General features: G+C 44.9%; 1 protein-coding gene and 1 pseudogene across 1 annotated transcript in view; one reads left to right on the forward strand and one right to left on the reverse strand.

Moving 5' to 3' along the window:
* EGFLAM (EGF like, fibronectin type III and laminin G domains) overlaps positions 1 to 21193 on the forward strand; it is a 169354-nt gene that overhangs the window by 132246 nt on the left and 15915 nt on the right. The window contains exons 13-18 of the mRNA XM_020290068.2: positions 812 to 1001; positions 7167 to 7292; positions 8482 to 8725; positions 12724 to 12835; positions 13920 to 14036; positions 16147 to 16327. Of these exons, the coding sequence (XP_020145657.1) occupies positions 812 to 1001; positions 7167 to 7292; positions 8482 to 8725; positions 12724 to 12835; positions 13920 to 14036; positions 16147 to 16327 (970 nt within the window). The remainder of the gene's footprint in view (positions 1 to 811; positions 1002 to 7166; positions 7293 to 8481; positions 8726 to 12723; positions 12836 to 13919; positions 14037 to 16146; positions 16328 to 21193) is intronic.
* Positions 16788 to 17777, reverse strand: LOC105855439 (small ribosomal subunit protein eS1 pseudogene; annotated as a pseudogene).

Raw genomic sequence — 21193 nt, forward strand, 5'->3', positions numbered from 1 at the left:
GACGTTTAAAGGATGAAGATGATATCACAGTGGCTTACACTGGACATTCTAAATTCTGGCAGTGCGCCTTTTTCAACACCTTTCCATACCCTTTAATCCAAATGAATGAGACATTTCTGTAACAGAAAAAGAAGGACCAAAGGTGCCTTAATTTTGTCCCACCCAGTGTTCAGCTCTGAATTTCGTAACCTCAAAACCTGCAATCCAGAGTGTGGTTTCTAAGAGTAGAAATTTCCCTGCCTCACTGTAATAACACTTAAAAAAGAAAAAGTCTCATCCACAAGCAAATTTCAAAAAACTTTGCAACATAATCTGTTTGGCAATGTCTCCCCCACGGTGTTTCTTGTAGGATACAGCATAAAGGTCGCCAGGATAGTGAAAGGGTGAACGTTAGCCCGCGTACACACGCAACACTAGCATTATCGCCTTTTGAGGCACAGACTAGCCCTATGACCCGGCCAAAGCACACAGTCAATGGGTGTCAGGACTGGAAAGGGAAAGTTTTTTTTGGATTCCCAGCGTGGTTCACTGCCCGTTGGGTTGGGCTTGGCTCTGACCTCCCCTCCCTGCCCTTCCCATCTCAGCATTCCAAAATAATCCCTTCTGGAAGCACGGCCCTCTGAGAAGCTCGCTGGGTTCCCTATGGTAACCACCGCTTTAATTTTCCAGCAGGCCAATGTCTTAAAGATAAATACAAATGGAGAAAACTCTTACGTAGGGCCGTAAGCTACATCTTAACTATGTCCCTCATCCAAATCTCCTGTGGCTTTTTATTTTGTTTACTGAGAGAGAGTGTTCATTTTTCTTAAAGGGCCAGTACAGTAAAATTACCTTCCGGACGCCCCTCTATCTTGGTGGGGCTCCCAGCGCTTACTGGCTGGTCAGAGCGACAGGGACAAACCGAGGCTTTCAAGGCTGTGTGCAGTTGCTCGCTGTTAATGGGAAGAGAGTCGACATGAGGCCCTGGCCACTGGGAAAAGCACTCAGTGGAGCTGATGTGGGTAAGTGGCTGCCCAAGGGGTTGGGGTGCTCTTGTGGGATTGCTTCTAGCTTGGGCTGGGGAGGTGAGCAGCAACATCATCAGCTGCAATCTGGGGAAGCTGGTTAGTGCAGCACTGCAGGAGGGAGGTGGGCCCAAGAGGTGAGGTTGGTGGTCTGCAGACACGTTGACCCTGAGTCTGAATGCCAAGACATGGTAACAGTATGGTGCACCAAACCCTTGGTTGTGTACTGCTGCCATCTTGGACATCTTCAGCAAACATAGCATGGCCTCATTGGACAAAGCAACAAGCAAGCCAACCCTTTCACTTTAACTCGCCCAGCCCAGTGGAAAAGCCAACATAATAATGTAAGAAGAGATATATCTATTCACTGCTTTGAAAAGAACTGGGAAAATTCTAATTCTTGACCACTGTGCCAAACATTTTCTCATTTGCCTTCTCATTTACTCTTCACACTAACTCTAGGAGGTAGAAATTATTATTATATTCATTTTCTAGATGAAGAAACTAGGGTTTGTAGAAGTTAGATAACTTATTCAAACTAGCAGGCAGAGCTAGGATTGTTTTTAAAGAAATAATAATATTTATTCTATCACTGAAGGCAATAGGTAGATAATTCCAATTCCAAAGTTGGTTAGTTCAGTGGCTGTCTTAGCCTGCTAGGGATATCATAACAAAATCCCATGGAGTGAGTGGCTTAAACATCAGAAATTTATTTTCTCATGTTCTGAAGGCTCATAGTTCTGAAGGCTAGAAGTTCAAGATCAAGGTGTTGGCAGGGTTAGTGGCCTCTCCTGAGGCCACTTTCCTGGGCTTGCAGATGGCCAGCTCCTCACTTGTGTCCTCGCATGGCCTTTTTCTGTGTGTGCAAGTACCTTGTGTCTCTCTGTGTGTCCAAATTGCCTCTTCTTATAAGGACACCAGTCAGACTGGATTAGGGCACCTCTCTTATGACCTCATTGACATTAATTACCTCCTTAAAGGCCCTATATCCAAATATATCCACTTTGGGGGTTTAGGCTTCACCTTGTGAATTTTGGGGGAAACACAGTTCAGTCCATAAAGTGACTCCACAATGTCAGAACTCTGGGTTGGTGCCACTGTGACTCTCATGCTTTTCTCTCACCACTAGAAGCCTGACATCCTCCGTTACATTGGCAAGAAATGGCAAGTCCCTTTCTTGGGTCTCTTTTCCTCCCATCTCTAAGACGTTATTTTGAAAGAATGTACAGTGAGCATCATATACTCACTACCTACATTTTACCATTCACATCTTGCTGCATTTGCCTTACCTCCTATCAATCCATCTGCCTCCCTACTCCTCAGTCAGAGCTAGTTTAGATCCTTGTGACTCTAGGTACAGTGTTTTTATTTGTTTATTTCTTGGGTAATATTAGTTGAGCTCCTACTTTATGTAGGCACCATTCTAAACTGCTTTAGTCTTCCCATGTTGCCTATGAAGTAGGTGCTATCATTAGTTTGTTTCCAGATGAGAACCAGTTGTACAGAACAGTTAAATAATTTGCCCAGGGTCACACAGCTAGTGAATGTGACCACAGCCATTCTGGCTCCACTGCCTACCCTCTTAACCAAATTAGCTACATCAAAGCTTACCACATCAGCCTCAAATAGTTTCCCTCCTCTGCTCACTCCATTGTTCTAACTACAAATGATGAAGTTTACTTAACAAGAAAAGTTTACTATCCACATGCTATTCCCTGTGTAATTTTTTATGATTGATCACTTAGTCAAAGTAAACAGTAAGAGACTGAAACAATTATTAAGCTCCCACTATGGTAGGGCAATGTCTCCAAAATCCAGAACTTAAGAACCAGCAGTTCCGTCAGGAGTCTCGTGCAGTGCTTATGGGCTGGGACTCTGCAGGCAGATTGCTTGGATTTGGCAAATCTTTGCAACTCAGTTTCCCCATCTATAAATAGTACCCATCTCATAAGATTATTTTATTTAAAGGAGTTGTAAGGTATATAAAGTGCTTGGAAGTGGGCCTTGCACATAGCAAACACATAAATATTTCCTGTTATTAATATTTTATTATTCATATTCTAATTCCATCGAAGCAGCTATAATTTGTTTCTGTAGAGAAACAGCCTTGACCAGGCCCCGGCAGTTTCAAGGGATGCAGGGTAACCTCTGATAGGCTCAGAAGTTGCAAAGTTCAGCAAGAACTGATTTCTGGCATCTCCATTATGCAGATGGCACCAAAATGCTATTGGATTATCAGATTTTTCTCTCTATGAATTTTAATAGCACATGCCAGTCTTGTTGTTTTTTTATTTTTTCCCATTTTATTTTCCCTGGGGGTACAAGAGCAGAGATTCTTATCTTTTCTCAGTCTCCATATTTGCTTTTCTTTGAGTTAGTCCTCCTGAAATTCTAGTTTTGTAAGTCAAACCCAGTCTGACTATGGAGGACATGGTTACTCCATCTGATATCTCATCTTCAACCATGACTTTTTCTCTGTCCCACCTCCCCAGGCCCACCTGTTTGCACTCCTCAGAGGGGACTTTCATTATTCGGTTCCTCTCACTTCACCTCCTGTCTCCTTCATTCTACTGTTCCCAGCTGTTGCACTCCCTCTCTAAGTCACATTCTAGAATAGTCAGCAATCTAAGCAAAATTTTGCATTCTCTGGCCCAGCCTTTATTATTTCCTCTCAAATTCTCAAACTGAAAGCACCACCTCTCATCTATTCCAATCCCATATTGGATCTCCACACCCTGCTGGAGCAATGTCACAGAGCCAGCTTACCAAGTTATTCAAGATTCAAGAGGTGTGCTGCGGCCGGCGGTCTCACTATGGCTTAGCCACTCGTTTACTCATTCTTTCACTCACTTAATATGTCTTTGAGCACCTGCTTAGTGCTGGTCACAAGGCTGGGCACTGGAGATAAAGTAATGAACAGGACAGACAGGATCCCTGCCAGACCTTGTGTAGCCGCCACGACAAGAGACCAAATGAATCAGATCATCACACAAGTAAACGTGAAATTACAATGAGGGGAAATTAACATGAAGCAAGAATAGGCATTCAAAGATAGAAAAGAGAGGCAAGGGCATTCCAGGCAGAGGAAAAGGCTTATTCCAGTAGGAATAGGAGGGGAGATGGGTGCCATGACCTAGTCTGTGTTTGAAAAGATCCTCTCGCCATAGCTCATTGAAAGGGGCACCTGGGGGTACATGTAACAATCTGAGAATCCGTTGCACAGTCCAAATGACACACGCTGGTGTGCTGGTGCAGGTGGCTGAGACAGAAACTGATTTGACAGATCATTAGAGGGGAAACGGGCAGGCCTCGGTTATGGAGTGTGGGCTGGGGGACAGAGGTTGTGCATTATCTGTGGTCTCCTTCATGAACTCCACCCACTGATGTCCCACCTTCTCTTCCCTCCCTGGGAGTCTTGTGTCTCTGCTGCCCTCACTTCATCATCTAACGTAAAACTACACAACAGCTGGCTTATAGCAGGCTGCAGTGAAAGCTACCTTCTGTATGGATGATGAGGTTTCCGCAGCTCTGTATGTGCACGGCCTTGCACTACCAGCCCGTCACTCTCAGAGTTGAAAGTGTTCCTCCTCTCTGTAACAAACCTGGCCGTCTCCATCTTCTCTCACCTTTCCTGGCTTCCCCGGGCCCTGGCGGCCAGGATTCTCTGTCCCCAACAGCTCAGGATTCTGAACTTTTTGGTGTGGCAGCCCCAGCTTTGGTGGTCTGGTGAGGCCTCTGGACTTCTTCTCAGAATGAAGTTTCTGAATGTGGAAAAACAGTATACATAATATTATAAGAGGAACCCATTATATTGAAATGCAGCTATAAATTATTTTCTAAGTGTTGCTATTACAATTATATATGTGCTTCTCTAGAAAGCATTATGGAATGGGATTATTTAATGGTGGGTCAAATAACTACCATGATTCCAAAATAGCAATGAGTATGAATGATATTTTGAGATATCTGCAGTAAGTGAAATGTGACAATAGCTGTGAGCTATTGTTCACAAGACGTAAGAACTGTTCGTACTAGAAGTATATTGCCTGTATTGAGAGAAATGCATACTCAATTCCAGTCAGAGATTAGGGAAAACAGAGATGTAATGTTTTCCCCATCTAGGCTCACAGACCCTGCTGTAGCTTAGCCACGTGCTCACAGCCTCTCCAGCTCAGACAGGTGCCATGCTGGGCACCCGCCTGGTCCCCGCTGGTTGGGGAAGCCTGAGAACCTCTGTCCTTTCTATCAAGGGCTGACGCCAGCAGTCGCTATTTCCACAGCCACCTCACACTTAAAGCGAGCTCCTCCTCTGCGTCTCAGAAGCCCGTTCCCGTCCACAGCCACCCTCGCTCCGGCCCTCTTACCGCCGTTCTTCCGTCTTCCAAGCTACAAACCTCAAGAGCATGCTGGATTCTTCTTCCGCCTTCAGCCTCCAGACTGAGCTCTCATTTCTTCTTCCCCTGAGTCTCATTGACTCTTCACATTCTCTCCATCGTCACCCTGTTGGGTCCCGCTTTACCTTCCCGACAGATTTCTCTTCTCTCTCCCGCCCCCAGCACTCCTCTGTCTGTCTGGCACGCCATTGCCAGGTAACGTCGCTGCAATCCTGCTTTCATCCGGTCAGCTCTGGCTGGCTTCCATGACCTCCACCCGCCCCACTCCCACCTCAGTAGTTACAACACAGAAGATCTGTAAAGTAATTTATTCCATGTGTATCTGAAATAACCCCAGGCCCCCACTTCCTGTGGAATCAGCCCTGCTCTGAGAAAGAGTCGCAGCCCACAGACATTGGTGGGGCCCAGGGACCTGTGAGTGTTTGGCTCCCTGAGATCAAAGCCAGCGTCTCTGTGGAGCCTGGGAATGCTGGGGGCGATGTTCTCAGGGCTGTGGCTGAGGAGAGACCCCCGGTCATGTCTGCCTGAACTTCCAGCGGCCACCAGCTGTGGTGACCAGCCACCTGCCAGGGCTTTAATCAAATTCTGCGGGCAGCCCCTGAAGTCAGTCTCCTCCCCTGGGTTCCCACTGGGTGCCTGGTTCTTCCCCCTCCTCCTAGTTAGTTTTAATGAAAAGAAAAGACTGGACCAGTTCTAAGAACACAGATGACTGATGAGGGAAGAATAAGAGACTCGCCCTGCTGAGGTGACACACTCTGTCGGGGGAGGGCTCTTCCTCTCGCAGGGCGTGGGCGTCCAGCTCGTGCAGGTGCAGCGTTGGAAACCGGCTCAGGCACAGCCGGGCCCTTTGCTTCATGGCCCGATCAGAGACATGCCCCTTCGCTCCATCCCCAGAAGAAGTATTTTATACTCGCCTATATAGTTCAGGGCCAGATTGCGGTGTATTTCTTATACAAAGGGAAAAGCAAGACCAAAGCAGCAGAAGAAAAGCAGCTCAGGAAAAGTTCATTTGTTTTCAATTCATTTGATGATCTAGACTTGCAAATGACAAAGTAATGCCCTTTATGAAGCTCTTTGGTGATGAGAACTCACCCATCTGATGTTGAACCTTTGGGCACTTTTTACTGCAGGCACCCTCCTGTCCCTCATAAGATTGTAACCTTGGAGGTAGACTTAGGGATTCTAGAACCCACATGCTGGGTATTGGGAGCCCTCTCTCCTCACCTCCCTGTCCTGGACAGAGGAGTCGACGGTTCAGGTGGCTTAGAAAACGCTGCTTAACTCCTTCAGTGCTTACCTTACTTTGTCTCAACTTTGAACCCACAAGGCGGCAGCAGCAGCACTTACGCTAATTGGGGTCACACAAATTAGAACGCTTCTAACATAAACACACTGTTGAGATTGGAAGGAATGAAATATACTCTTGTGAGAACGACAGAGAGAGAGGGGAATTAAAGCATAAGCAACTCAGTCATCCCCATCGGTGGCCATAAAATTGCCCAGCCATTTATTATTTGATTCATTGTGTCCATCATGTTTTTAAAAGTCTCTGTGGCTCTTCGTAAAGAACATGCCAAAATCAAATGAAAACAGAGAGCCGGTTCTGCTTATCCTCAAAGCTGGCTTGCAGTTGCACAGAGATGCAAACCCACAGGAGTGGGAACCACACCGTGTCTGTTTAGCCCCGTGAGCGCTGGCGTGGCCAGCTTCGCCGTGCCAGACTGGCTCTGGCGCAGGGCCAGCCGTGTAACTGCCGCTCTGTGTGTAGGGGAATGCAGCAGCGGGATCTGCGACGAGGCCTCGTGCATCAACGGCGGCACCTGCACAGCGATCAAGGCCGACTCCTACATTTGCCTCTGTCCCCTCGGGTTTAAAGGGCGACACTGCGAAGAGGGTGAGAAAGAAGCAAGTTCGTGGCAGCTTCTGTCTGCGTGTTGATTCCTGTGGACGTAATTTCTCATGAAATGTACCTTTAACAAAGCCCCAGACGCTCTTATCCAGGGTGCTTTGTTGGGAGGGATGGGGGAGGCTTTTCTTTACCAGGTTGGAGTGTGTCTGAGTGCCAGAGTTTAAAGGGACCCAGGATATGTTCATTTTAAGATTCTAGGCATGAGTTGGCTCCTCTCGGCCTTCAAATAACTTAAAAAGTCTATACTTGTGTGGTTCGTATCAGACTGAATTTAAAGCATTTAAAGCTTATGCTCATGCCTTTTAGAATGCCTGACATTTTCAGAGAAAAGATTGGGAAGATACACACAGAAACATTGCAATGAGATGGGACAAAAGGGACCCTGTCTTTTCTTCTTTGTACTGTTCTACTGAATTATTTCACCACTCGATACTGTGTATATATTATGTTAAAAAAATACATGCACACATATATTTGTATATATTAATAATTATAAACACATATGAAACACACAAATAGACATATGTTCACACAAACATATATAAACAATAACTGAACATTTTTAAGATTTTGGAAAATCATACAAGGTTGAGTATGCTTTAATTTTTCCAGAATTCCAAAATTAAAAACAACAAAAAAATAAACTGGGGCTAAGATCACAAAGCTAGTCAAATTCCTCCAAGAGTAATTCAAATTTGCATGTAAGATATCATCCTGGGAAAAAATTTTATGATGTTATAATCTCAAACTTCATGTCAGCACAAGAGGGCATTTGAGTGGGGGTAAGCCCAGGGTGTCGCACACCATCTCACAGCTCCATAGCCTGACATAAGAAAGGCGGGTTCTTGCTCATATCACAAATCACTGCAGGGCAGGGGCGGTGGGGGAAGGGGGGGGGTTCTGCTCCAGCTCTTCTAGGACCTTAGAGTCCTCCAACGATTCCGACATCCAGCCAGCAGTTGAGAGAAGAGAGAGGGGATAGAGGGAACTTTTAGGGGCTAGACTTAGGGAGCTGCATAATGTCATACTTTCACTGACATTCTACTAGCCTACCTGCAGGGCAGCTGGGAAATGTTGTCTAGGTCTGTGCCCAGGGAGAAAGAACATGGCTGTGGGTGCACATCTAGCCAGTTTCTGCACAGAGGGATTTCTAACACCGTGCTTGTTTCTCCAGCTTTCACCTTGACCATTCCTCAGTTCAGAGCGTCTCTGAGATCATACGCTGCAACACCCTGGCCACTAGAGCCCCAGCACTACCTTTCCTTCATGGAGTTCGAGATCACGTTTCGGCCAGACTCGGGGGACGGCGTCCTGCTGTACAGCTATGACACGGGCAGCAAAGACTTCCTGTCCATCACCATGGCAGGGGGCCACGTGGAGTTCCGCTTTGACTGTGGCTCGGGGACCGGTGTTCTCAGGTGAGGGCTGAAACCTTCTGGAATCTCCTCTGCCCAAAGAGCTAACCAGTAACCATGACAGGAAAAAACCCAATTGGTATCCAACAGTTTATGTTCTTCCTGTCTTTCCTGTGCAGCTACCGTCTTTCCCAAAAAATAAGACCTACCCATAAAATAAGCCCTAGCACGATTTCTAAGCATTTGTGCAATATAAGCCCTACCCCGAAAGTAAGCCCTAGTGATGGGCGTGGCTACACAGCGTATCTGCACAACTCATGCATTTCATTGCGGAGCGGTAAAGAAGATGAGCAGCCCTTCTCATCTGCCCCATGACAGCTCTATTGCACGTCATGAGAGATTGGGGCCAATGGTTCTTAAAGGAAATAGAGTTGCAAGAAATTCAGGATGGAATTCGGGGTTTGGAGAGTTATGATGACGTTCCAGAAGAAGACGACTTAACTATATTTGAATAAATATAGATTGTTGTACCATACTTAAAAAAAAACCCCACATCCCATGAAAATAACCCCTAGGGTGTCTTCTTGAGGAAAAATAAATATAAGACCCTGTCTTATTTTCGGGGAAACATGGTATCTTCTAAAACTTTTCCTGCATGTACAGATGACAGGCTTCCTATAGGTAGTGCTGTCCTACCCACAAGATTTCCTTTTCTCAGTTAACTACTCTGTGCTTCAAACTATAGACAACGGACTTGTTTTAGGTGGGGGTGAACTGCCTCCATTTCTACCTGAGGTCATGCAATGCCATGTGCAGAAACTCGATGGACTGTAACAAATCAGCGTCCCACACAGAGAATCACATGGCAGGCGCTCACCAACTGCATATCAGCTAATAAAAAAGTTAACAAATATTTAATGAACAAAATGTCCTTGGTAACCTCACTTGAAATTTTAACCTTCCTCTTGAACTCTTTCTTTAATGGAAACTGACAGTGAATCATCAGCAATGCAAAGAACCAGTCCCTAACCAGTATGCTCAAGAAAGATGTGTGAGGAGTGGTCTCCATAGCGTGGCAGTAAACGGCGCTTCTACAGTACTTGCTGCTATTTGCAGAATTGGTCTGAGTAGTCAAAACTTTCCTACTGCTAGTCTGTACCATTAAATTACTTAGCAGATCAATTATTCCCGTATAGTGAGGCAATGTCTTTTTGAATCCCGTGGAGCCCATGGTCGGAAGGTACAGATGTTTTTCTTAATTGTTTATGTCTCTATCTTCTTATTGTGGTCTATCCATGGTAGTTTTAACCCTCAGGCCAGAGAGCCACTAATCAAATGCAGACATCCTTCTTGTTCTTACATTTGTCTAATTCTTCTCTTCTGAAACTCACTAGGATGTTTTGTTCCACAGTGCCCTGCAACAGGATACCAGAGAGTCTGTTGTTTTAGAGGAAATTGCAGGCTGTATTCGATCACCATTCATATTGCTAGACTGTCAGTTTTCGAAGAGTACGTGAGTGAGATATTACAACCACACGTTTCCCTTCTGCTGGTCATTTTTCATGGCTGATGGGAAATCTCACTGCCTTAGGTTTCAACACTTCTTAAAAAGGACAGTTTATTTTTGTTTTGTCCTTGTGGCTAAATTCCTGCACATCACTGATGCCTCCCCCCTTGAGAATGAACAAACACTTTTGTACCTCTGGTGATACAAAAGCATCCTATATTTCAAGACAACTTTGGTGGGTATTTAATTGATTCAATTTACATATAATTATGCAAAACAGCCTAAGCAGTTCACTGAGAACTATCTGTCAAGTTAAAAAGGGAAGACACCTTGAATATCACCTTGCACTTTTAAATGGCTTCTTCTTGGATAAGGAAAGACCAGAAAGAGCCAGGAAAGGGTCGGGGCTCGACAGCCCTCCTCCTGGACAGATTGTCCGCTCTCCCCTGCCCCTCTGCAGTGGCAGCTCCAGCTGTGGTGTCACAGGTACATGGGACCCTTAGAAGTCCATCATTTCTCTATGTCATAACTCTGTGCCTATTTTTGAGAAAAGGTGTTTTTAATTTTTTTAAAACATAAGTTAATTATTTTCTTGCCTGTAAGGAAAGGCAATGGGAAAAAGGGTTCTTGAGTATTAGGTGATGAAAATGAGGCAAGAGCTTCCAAGGGACACACTACATCTTCCCCTTGTCCCAGCCCACCCCCAGCCTAACCTGACAACAGTGGTCACTACTGGTGTTTCAGAGGCCCCTTTGGAACCTGTTTAGTTTGGAAACCATTTCAAAGAATTCCTGCTAAAATAGGAAAATGCAGTGAAAGCCTGTACTACAGGAAGTTGTGGAATTGGTCAAATCATTTTAACTTTAAGAAAAGGGTACGGCAATCAAATTTATTGTGAACTTGATTCAGGAATCAAGACAATTGGAATGAGCTCTTGATGGCTGTGATCAATACACCTGCTCCGAGGAAGGCCAGCGCATTGACAGCAAATGACCTCTGTGGGACAGGAACACGAAATGGCCCTGTTAGTTATTATGGAGGTAGACCACTTAAAAAGGGCCGCTTGTTTCTTTATTGCATATTGATTTAGCCAAGGTGATTAAATTCTAATTGCTAAGAACAAATCACAAAAGCATTTGCCAGAGCTAAAAAAAAAATCAAGTGGAGGGGTGGTGACCTTTCATAATTACACCCATTGGTATTCCTCCTGGTTTTCTAAAGATGATCCAAGACCGAAAAATAATTGGGAAGTTCAGCGAGGGCCAGGAAGTAGACATTGTTAGAAATACAAATGCAATAATGATACTCTTTCCACACACCTCACTATAAAACCTAATGTGTAAGACTCCTATAAATATCGTTTAAACTTCAAGCACTTTCAGCTTGAATTCATAATTGGATTTTTAAAGTAATTTTAATCTTTTTTACAATGTCTGAAAATATAAAATGTTTCCCCCCACAACATTTTATTATGAAAAATTCCAAATATATAGAAAAGTTGAAAGAATTATACAGTAAGCATCCTTATACCCACCACTGAGAGTCTATAATTAATGTTTGGCTCTATTTGCTTCACCACATATGTAGCTACTATTATTTCCATTCATCCATCCATGCATCCTTCTTATTTTTTTATATATTTCAAAGGATGTTGCAGACGTCACTACACCAAGGAATTTGTTTTTTATACCATCACTTATATGATCTTCAAAGTTTGTGCACAAGTGTGTTTTACCTTCATGTCACCCCTCATCTAGAAAACCAGACTCACTGTACCCATATCTTACCCACATCAGGCTTGTTGTAAGGAATAAATGAAACCATAAATGTAATGCTCCTACTATGAAGGGGTCCAATACATGATAGCTAGTACTGCCATGTTCTAAGTAGGAATTTTTGTTTTCTTTTTACTGAATGGATTGAGGTGCCTAAGGTTAGTATTATTAATAGTTTTCTCATAGCTAGGTAGATGAAAATTATTTATAACATGCTAACCCATGTTTTCTTCTATATTAGAGTTCTCCAGAGAAACAGAACCAATAGGCTATATATAGATATGTAGGAAGAGATTTATCATGACGGATTAGCTCACATGATTACAGAGGCTGAGAAGTCCTAGGAAAGCTAGTGGTGTAGTTCCTGTCCTAGCCCAAAGCTGGAAAGCCAGAGGGCAGTGGTGTAAGTCCTAGTCCTAGCCCAATGGCCTAAGTGCCAGGAAGCTGATGGTGTCAGTCCTGGGTCCAAATCTGAAGACCCAAGAACCAGGAGTGCCAATGTCCAAAGGCAGAGGAAGATGGATGTCCCAGCCCAAGAAGAGAGAACAAATCCGCCCTTCCTCCTCCTTTTTGTTCAACTCAGACCCTCAGCAGGTAGGCTGATGCCCACGCACATTGATGAGGACCCTCTTCTATACTCAGTTCATGGATTCAAATGCTAATCTCTTCCAGAAACACCCTCACAGACACACCCAGAAATAATGGTTTACCAGCTGTCGGGACATCCTTTATCCCAGTAGGTTGACACATAGAATTAATATCATGTCTGGCTTCAATAGGAGTGAAGAGCCCCTCACCCTGGGCAGCTGGCATGAGCTGCATGTGTCCCGCACAGCGAAGAATGGAATCCTACAGGTGGATAAGCAGAAGGTGGTGGAGGGGATGGCAGAGGTAAGAGGGACACACCTTTTCTCTTGACGGTTGATGTGAACCGGATTACTGCTTTCTACCTGTCTTGGTAGAAATGCGGCACAGTGTAGTGTTTCAGCACGTGGGTGTCAGTGCCTGGGTTGAAATCCCAGCTCCCCACTGGGCAAATTACTTAACTTTTCTATTCCTCAGCTGTAAGTGGGATAAAACTAGAACTGGCCTCATGGAGTGGTTGCGAGGGATCAGTCAGTTAATAATAGTTCGCACTTGAAAAATTACCTTCCACCCCTTCACCTTCCACGTCCACCTTTGCTGTTACCAGCAGTGCAACGTAGTAGATGAAAACACAGGGTCAGGGCCAGTCATGCAGTGGGCAGAGGTCTGACAAGAATAGACTGTAAAGCTGGACTCAAGGTTCAAAATCTAGCTCCATTTCTTACCCATCGTGTGAGCTCATACTGGTTACTTGCCCTTTCAGGTTAGTGTTTTCTCATCTCACCGTTATCTTCCCATCAGTGGGAATGACGGTGGTGCCTACTTCACAGAGCTGTTGTAAGCATTAAATGAATTACACACGTAAAACAAAACAGTGCCTGCTGCACGGGTCAGCATCAAATAGCTGTACTTATTATTATTAGTTAATAGTGTACTGTCATAGACTCAAGAGGATGGAATTTCTACTCAAGTTTATAACTTTCCTCCATAATTTTATTTCCAAGTTCATGTCCCAAGAAAACCAACATTTTTAAGAGGAGATAAGGGAGATTTGCCTTAAACTATAGCCTGCTAGGACTCTGCACACACACAAAAAATTTAGATTAGCTAGATTTCCTAGAAGGAGACTTGAGATTTGCCAGTGCCTTGGTTCCCACCAGTCTTCCCTGTGTGCAAAGCAATATTTAAAGAGATCATTGATGAATTTGGGTATACTAATAAGCAAATGGATTAACAGAAAAAAGGAAAGGAAGGAAAAGAGACCTTTGTGGGCACGGGTCTTGAGGCTGTCTCGACTCTTTGGTCCTCAACAGGGAACCGAACGCACATTTGCTAGTTTTCCCCATCTGTTGTAAAGTTATACCATGCTCTGTTTTTAATCTGTTGGCAGGGAGGCTTCACACAGATTAAGTGCAACACGGACATTTTTATTGGTGGAGTCCCCGACTATGATGAGGTGAAGAAGAACTCGGGTATTCACAAGCCGTTTAGCGGGAGCATCCAGAAGGTAGAGGCTTCCTTTTCTCCTGTTGACTGTGCCACCATGACTGCAGGCAATGGCATTTGACGATTGTGATCAGTGTAATTTGCTTCACCTGGGGAAAAACACGTAGAGAAAATTTTAAAATGTTTAAGGTTTTATTTTTTAATGCCCACAGCATAGCTTTCCCACCCCATTTTCTTATAACTCTGCTCCTGGTCTATGCCCAGAAGACATTCCATGAACACCACTCAATGAAGATGAACTTTTACAGCAAATCCACTACACTATACTGGGACTGCTGCGCGGAGCAAATGGCACGAGGTCACGGCAGACGCCTCCACAGTAGGGAAGGGGGCGCGTGGAAGCGGATAGAACTCTGGGCTCTGTGTGCCTCCCTGGCGTTACTTTGCGGTTTGTTCAGGATGAGGGCAAATTCTCATCCCCACCCACGCACTTTAGCAGTTGTTATTCATTAATCAGGTAACCAAGCTCTAAGGAGCACAGATTAAAGAGTCTTTCCCTAGAAAGTTCAGGAAAAAAACACTCAGTAAAAGGGACCAACCTCCCATTTGCCTTCTCTGGGGCTCCTGCAATCCCTCCAACCCTGAGGACCTGCTCTGCCTGCAGCTTGGCTCCTCAGCCAGATTAGGGGGACCAGGGGACCAGACCCTGGGGGAAGCAAGATCTGAAGACAAGCAAGTGCCGTTCCTGGATTAGCTTCATTCTGTTTTCCTTTAGCGACTAATGGCGGCATGTTGGCCATTGGTCCTGTTTGGACCTAAAATGAAGTATGGCAGAGGCTGAGATGAAGGAGGGGTGGTGAAAGAAGTCCTATAATGATTTGCACCCCCAGAAGGTGGGAGGGGCCCTGGGGCCGTGACCTTCTCACCTTGGATGGCAGCACCAGGCCCAGTCAACGTTTGCTGACTCGTGTGTTCCCGCTTGTTGCTGAACTGTGACGTCAGGGACACCTCAGTTTCCTACCCTCGCGAGTGGGATCAGCCGTGCTTGATTATGTGCTTGTTACTCTCTAGCAGCTTCTCAGATTCAGGATGGAAAACAGTGCTCTCCCAACTCTCCCAGTGCTCTCCAAAGGCCAGGAAAGCCTTTGGAAACTGGGATTGGTGGCAGGCAGTGCCATCGCTAACCTCTTATAACCCCCTGGGCAGTGGAGACTCCCCTGGGAGGTGTTCTGTCTGTCTCCAAGTTCTGCAAAGCCAGCAACAGCTCAAAATAAATACACATTCCACGTTGAGGGCTGAAAAGTTGGATCTCTTTATTTGGGATTAGGGGACCCAGTAACCCCTCCACAGAATTCTTCAGGTTTTCCGGAGCCACATTGCAAGGGAGGGAGCAAACGAGCTCCCCAGCCCAGGGAAATACATGCACAGCAGCATTAGAATGTGACCTGAGTTTCACTTACTTCTTTAGTGGTGGGGAAATAGATGTGGAGAGGATGGGAATTCAGGAATGTTGGGGAAGGAGGCTAGCAGGAGTGAGCAGGACAGTTGGAGAGGCCCCGTTGATGGAATGTAAGAGACTACATGAGAACACTGGAAGCACACATGGAAGTACACCAGGAAGCCCCTCTGTAGTCCACAGCCACCAAAAGCCATCACTGCCCCTTTGGTCCTGACTCCACAACACCTGGCTTTATGCTCTCCCTACTCCGCTTTATAGCAGCATCTCTAAACCTTGGCTGCATCTTCCCAGGTGATTCTTGGAAGCTTTTAAAAATTTCTGAAAACTGAGTCCCACCTTCAGAGATTCTGGTTCAATTGGTCTGGGTGGGCATGCACGTTAGTCCTTAAAAGCCCCCCAGGTGATTCTAACGTGCAGCCAGGTTGAAAACCCAAACTCTGTACTTCTTGGGACTTCTTTACAACCTTCCCGAGAGCCAGTCTTCCAGGACCAGAGGAGTGCTCTATTCTGAAGATCCTCCCAGATGTACCAAATGTACATTTCATTTCAGCTCCTGCATCCCTTACAAGACCATAAAAGTAGGAACTGGACTTAAAAAAATAAAAGTTTTAATCTCCCCATGTGCAGCTCAGGTTAGTGCTGAGGAAAGTTCTAGAAGACTGTAAAGGTATTCCTTCAATTCCTGAGTTTTTTCACATTTTTCTCTCCCAAGATCATCCTGAACGACCGCACCATCCACGTGAAGCATGACTTCACATCTGGCGTGAACGTGGAGAACGCGGCCCACCCCTGCGTGGGGGCCCCTTGTGCCCATGGTGGCAGCTGCCGGCCCAGGAAGGAGGGCTACGAGTGCGACTGCCCCCTGGGCTTCGAGGGGCTTCACTGCCAGAAAGGTACACTGAGGGGCCTGCTTCCTGGGGGAGTGGGGGGAACAGCCAGCCAGCCAGGGGGCCACCACTCTTGAAGAGTCTGTAACACTGGTACAGACAAAATAACTACATAGTAGTTATTTTGATCAATCATTTCGGTAACTTATTAAACGATTAACTATATATAAACTACCATAATTACTTAATGAGAATTAAGTGCCAAAATAATTCTGCTACAATGGGTAAAAAGCTTCCCCACCCCTTGCCCTGGCTCCTTCCCTGAGCATCCCCTCATGGTCTAGCAACCAAAAAGTGAACCCATACCATAGCAGGGGTTTCTAGGGCTTCTGCATCTGAGCCACTCCCAGAGCCTATCCTGATAGGTGGATGCCTGGGCTTTCTAAACAGATAAATATTTTGATTAAATATATATATATTTTTTACAAATAGGACTTTTAATTTGTCACTGTTAAAAATCTGAAGGTTAAGCAGATTCTTGGACTAGTGGTTCATGTCCATCAGCTCATTCAATTTTAGCACCTGTCTCATCCCCAGTAGCTTTTCTAGAACTACTACCTTCACCAGGAAGCTCCATGAGTCTTCCCAGTTCAAACCTGGGCTTCTTTCAGCATCATAACTGTCCTGAAAAAGATATCATGGAGGAGACAAATAGACTGGCAAGTCTTTTCTGTGTCTTTTCCAATGCTGTCCAGAATCAATTTATGGACTATGTCTTTTCAGGTCATTAGTCTGCACCTCATGGTCATGGTGTCTATCATCTTCTTCCAGAGTTGGTGGACCTGTTGGTGCTGAGCATAAGAGGTCTTCTGTATCTGACTGTTGTGTTTTTTAGTAAAACTAACCAGAACATATGAAGTAAATAACCATCAGTAGTCTTGACATCAGCATGAGCTGCAGACATGGTCTGCCATTTTTTGACCATGGAACACATTTTGTTGTGGGTAAGGTCCATGCCATGGAAGTTAGGCAGGCAGTTTTTGCCTTGATCATCCTCAGTTAATCATCTTGAATTTTCTGAATACAACTTCATTATTTTGCAGATCAGCAGGGCTCACTTCAAACACAGGGCCTTGAGGCCATCAGTTGCAATCTTGGTTCCTTGAGTCCTGGTGACTAGTGTGTTTCCAGTATTTCTTATTCTGAACACAGCTGGTTCTCTCACATCACACCAATATTTTTTAGAAAACGGGTCAAACTTTCTTGCCACTTTTTGCCTTATGTAAGGTGCTTGTTCCTGCCAATTGCCATGGTCCTGCTCAGAGAGCCGAAAGAGCTTGACTAAATGTTTTGACCCCGTCTGTGAGGACTGTAAGGAGAAACCTTGCCCAAATGCATAAATACACAAATTATGCATTAGTTTCTCCAAACCAAAGTTTACGTGAACTTCTGGAGAGTGCTATTTTCCATGCTGTCAAATCACCTGTACTTTAGTTTTCTCAACTGTGAAATGGGAATAATAACAGCACTATTATTGTGTATCTAAGCAGAGGGTTGTGGTGTAGACTAGATGAGACAATGCATAGAAAGCATTGGGAAGAGTGCCCAGTAAGTGCTCAGCGAATCAACCCCTACTAGTCACTGTTTTTACTACTGAAAAAAATAAAATCCAACAGCAGGTTCTGGGAGCTACTCAATTTCCATCTTGCCCTCACCTGGAAGCTCAGGCAGGATAGCCCACAAGTCCCTGCTGATCTCACTTTCTGCATCTACCTGAGGCGAGCAGAGCCTGTGGTCCTGGCATCCAGAATAAGCTCACCCGCATCATTTCCTCATGTTGGGCCACGTGGACCTTTTTGTTTCCAATGTCAGTGTGGCCTCACTTGCCCAGGAATTAATAATAATAATAATAAAGTGAACAGCCTAAAGGACACAGGCAGGGAGCCTCGGCAGTGATGTGCTCTTTTTGTCTTTCCTGTTCATTCCCAGGTTCCCAGTTGTCATCAGAAGTAGGGCTTGGAGGAAAACTGTGAATTACAGACAGATATTCTGGTATATGCAATAGTGGGAGATGTTTTGCAGCACTCTTGGAAATTTGAAAGCTGCCATTTGCTGATTAGAAGACTTAGTAGTATTTCTTATATTTAAATGAATTTTGACACCTGCATGGCAAATCATGAAATATATGTTTCAACAAGAAAGAGTAATTGATCTGCCTGTGAATTGTCCTAATTATGCTTCTAACAAGCAAATCGTTGTTTAGCTAATAGGTTGGACTTGCAAAGATTTAGTTTAAGAGCGGCCCATTCATTCAGAAAACTGGGCTTGGATTTTATACATCACCGTTTGAATTTCCTGAGTCTCCAGTGTTACCACAGGCACTTTGAGTCTGCTCCTGCCTTCTAACGCTAATGGTCAATATAGAGAGTCCAGACTTAAATGAACGTTTAGCTGTGGAAGAAGGAAAGGATAATTTGTGGTCTTGTTAGCTCTCATTTCCTGCTGTAGACCATTAGCCATAACAGACACAACGTGTAACTACAGGTCCAGGTTCAATGAGAAACACGTCTCACCCGAAAAATGGGGCAGGTCCCAGGGAGGGCCTGAGTCTGACAAGATCTGAGGGAATGGATGATGACAGAGGGGACTGGGGGGCATTTGGGCCTCTCCTGCAAAGGTAGTTAGGACCAAGACTAAATCCCAGATGAGCCAGCAGCCACCCTCCAAGTAGTGACACTATCTCCTATGCTTTGAAATCATGATACTGCTTATAGCAAGATTCATAAATGGCAGGTAAGGCCTATATCCCATAATTTCCTGTAATAATGACTGGGAAGGATTAATAGGGCTCTGGGATAATTTTTCCAAGCCCCAGCAGGTGTAGAATTGTGAGCAGTTACCACACAGACTGCTGTAATATTGGGGAAAGTGTCTAGCCTCGTATTAGGATTGGAAAGAAAAGGAAGAGAGACGGGCAATTGCATTGTTCCATAGAGGTGCAAGAGAACACACTGAAAAATGTGGGCGAATTCTTAGCTTGAAAGACCAAGAATGATTAGAATCTATTCTTGGTTGTCAGAGAAAATCTCATCTCATTCAGCAAGGTGATTCTTAGCCTCATATATGTAAAAGTTGAACATTTTTTTTTAATTTTCCTGCCTGATAATGAAACCATGCATCAAAATCTAGAACCTGTTCCTAGTTACCCAGTTCTTTTTTTTACATGAAGCAAAATGTCATGGAAATACCCAGCACCAGACCTCACACAACCCATACCAAGGGCACTTTCTCCATGAAGAACTTCATTTTCTAGATCTCAGTGAGTGGATTCTCTAGCCTCCTCAGAGACTGGCAGGCAGATTCCATAAGGGCCAAAGTGGGAAGATTTGACACTTGTTCTCACCTCTTGGTGGCACAGGAGGGCAGCGGCTGGAAACTCAGACAGGTCCTGGAGCAGTTCCAGGCGCTCAGGCTACCTTAGTGGCCTCGGGACCCCTGTGTTTCCCTGCAAGGCTGGAGGCAGGAGCAGGACAGCCTGAGCCCCAAGTGGGCGTCGAGCTAGCGCTGAGCTTCTGAGATGCTCTCAGGGTGCCACAGGGTCCTCAGTGGCAGCAGCCACAGAAAATCGAGCCTCTCTGTCCCAACCTCAGGAATCTCCTGGGACAGGAGGAGCCAGAGGTTCTTCTAACCCCCAGCCCTGACTTCAGGCACCAACAAAAACTCATAAAACTTGGCTTTGGCTGTCCCCTCAGCTTTCACTTTCTGGCTCTCACTTTCAGGCATCTTCTTCCCCCTAAACCTCAGCCCCTCATGCCCCACCCCAGTGCTAGGGCCTCTCCTCACCTCAACAAGGCCTCCCCCTCACCTAATTACTTCCATCCTTAGAGATCTCTTTCCTCTTCTTTCTACTCACATTAGAACTGACTCATCTTATGTCCTAGTCCCTAAGAGCTTGTGTATCTAAGTTACTAATGTGTTCTGGCAGAGTTTCACAAAGTGCAGGTAAAAAATAAGGTCTGAGGAATATTAATGGCTGCCTTGTACACACACACACACACACACACAAACACACAAACATACATTCACATATACAAAATGGGAGGGGTGGATTCTGTGGTCATTGGTACCACTGTATGCAACGGTTAGGGTATTTTATGTTGTATTTAGTAGATTCACATCATATTTCTGGGTCTGATTTGGGTGCTTATTATTATTTTTTGTGGCCCCAGTGTATAAAAGAAATAGCTCCCATAAATAGAGCCTCTACTTTAAGAAAACTCTCTCTATAACAACACCAATTAATAAAACACATAAATTCTGCATACTACGAAGAATTTCTTTTTGGATATTTTGGATAACCCTTTCTGCGGGACTTCTCAGAGCCTGTGCTATGCTCTGAGTGTCCAAGAGGTAGATACAAGACCCAGCTTTTCTCCAGGCTCTCCCAACCACTAACTAGTAGACAGGTCACTTGGGAAAGAACTTCTGAACTTTGGGAGTACAGGGGGGACTTAGACCATGCAGGACCCGGCGAGCCACTAGGTGGCGGTGTTTCTCCGTAGCAGACGGGCGGGCCCCTCAGCGCACTGCGGATCCCATAGCCACTGAGACAAAGCCTAGGCTTAGGACACAGTATACGCTTCCTGTGTGCACAGTCCTAAAAGACCCAGTCTTGCCTGACCGATACCAAACTACCACTGTATGCAATGTTTATGATATTTTATGTTGTATTTAGTAGATTCGCGTCATATTCGGGGTCTGATGTGGGTGCTTATTTTTTTTTTTTTGGTCCCAGTGTATTAAAAAAAATAGCTTCCATAATTAGAGCCTCTACTTTAAGAAAACTCTCTCTATAACAACACCAATGAATAAAACACATAAATTCTGCATACTACAAGGAATTTCTTTTCTTAGGTGTATAAACAGTGGAAA

Source organism: Microcebus murinus, chromosome 11 (assembly GCF_040939455.1).
Source record: "Microcebus murinus isolate Inina chromosome 11, M.murinus_Inina_mat1.0, whole genome shotgun sequence".
Lineage (NCBI taxonomy): Eukaryota > Metazoa > Chordata > Mammalia > Primates > Cheirogaleidae > Microcebus > Microcebus murinus.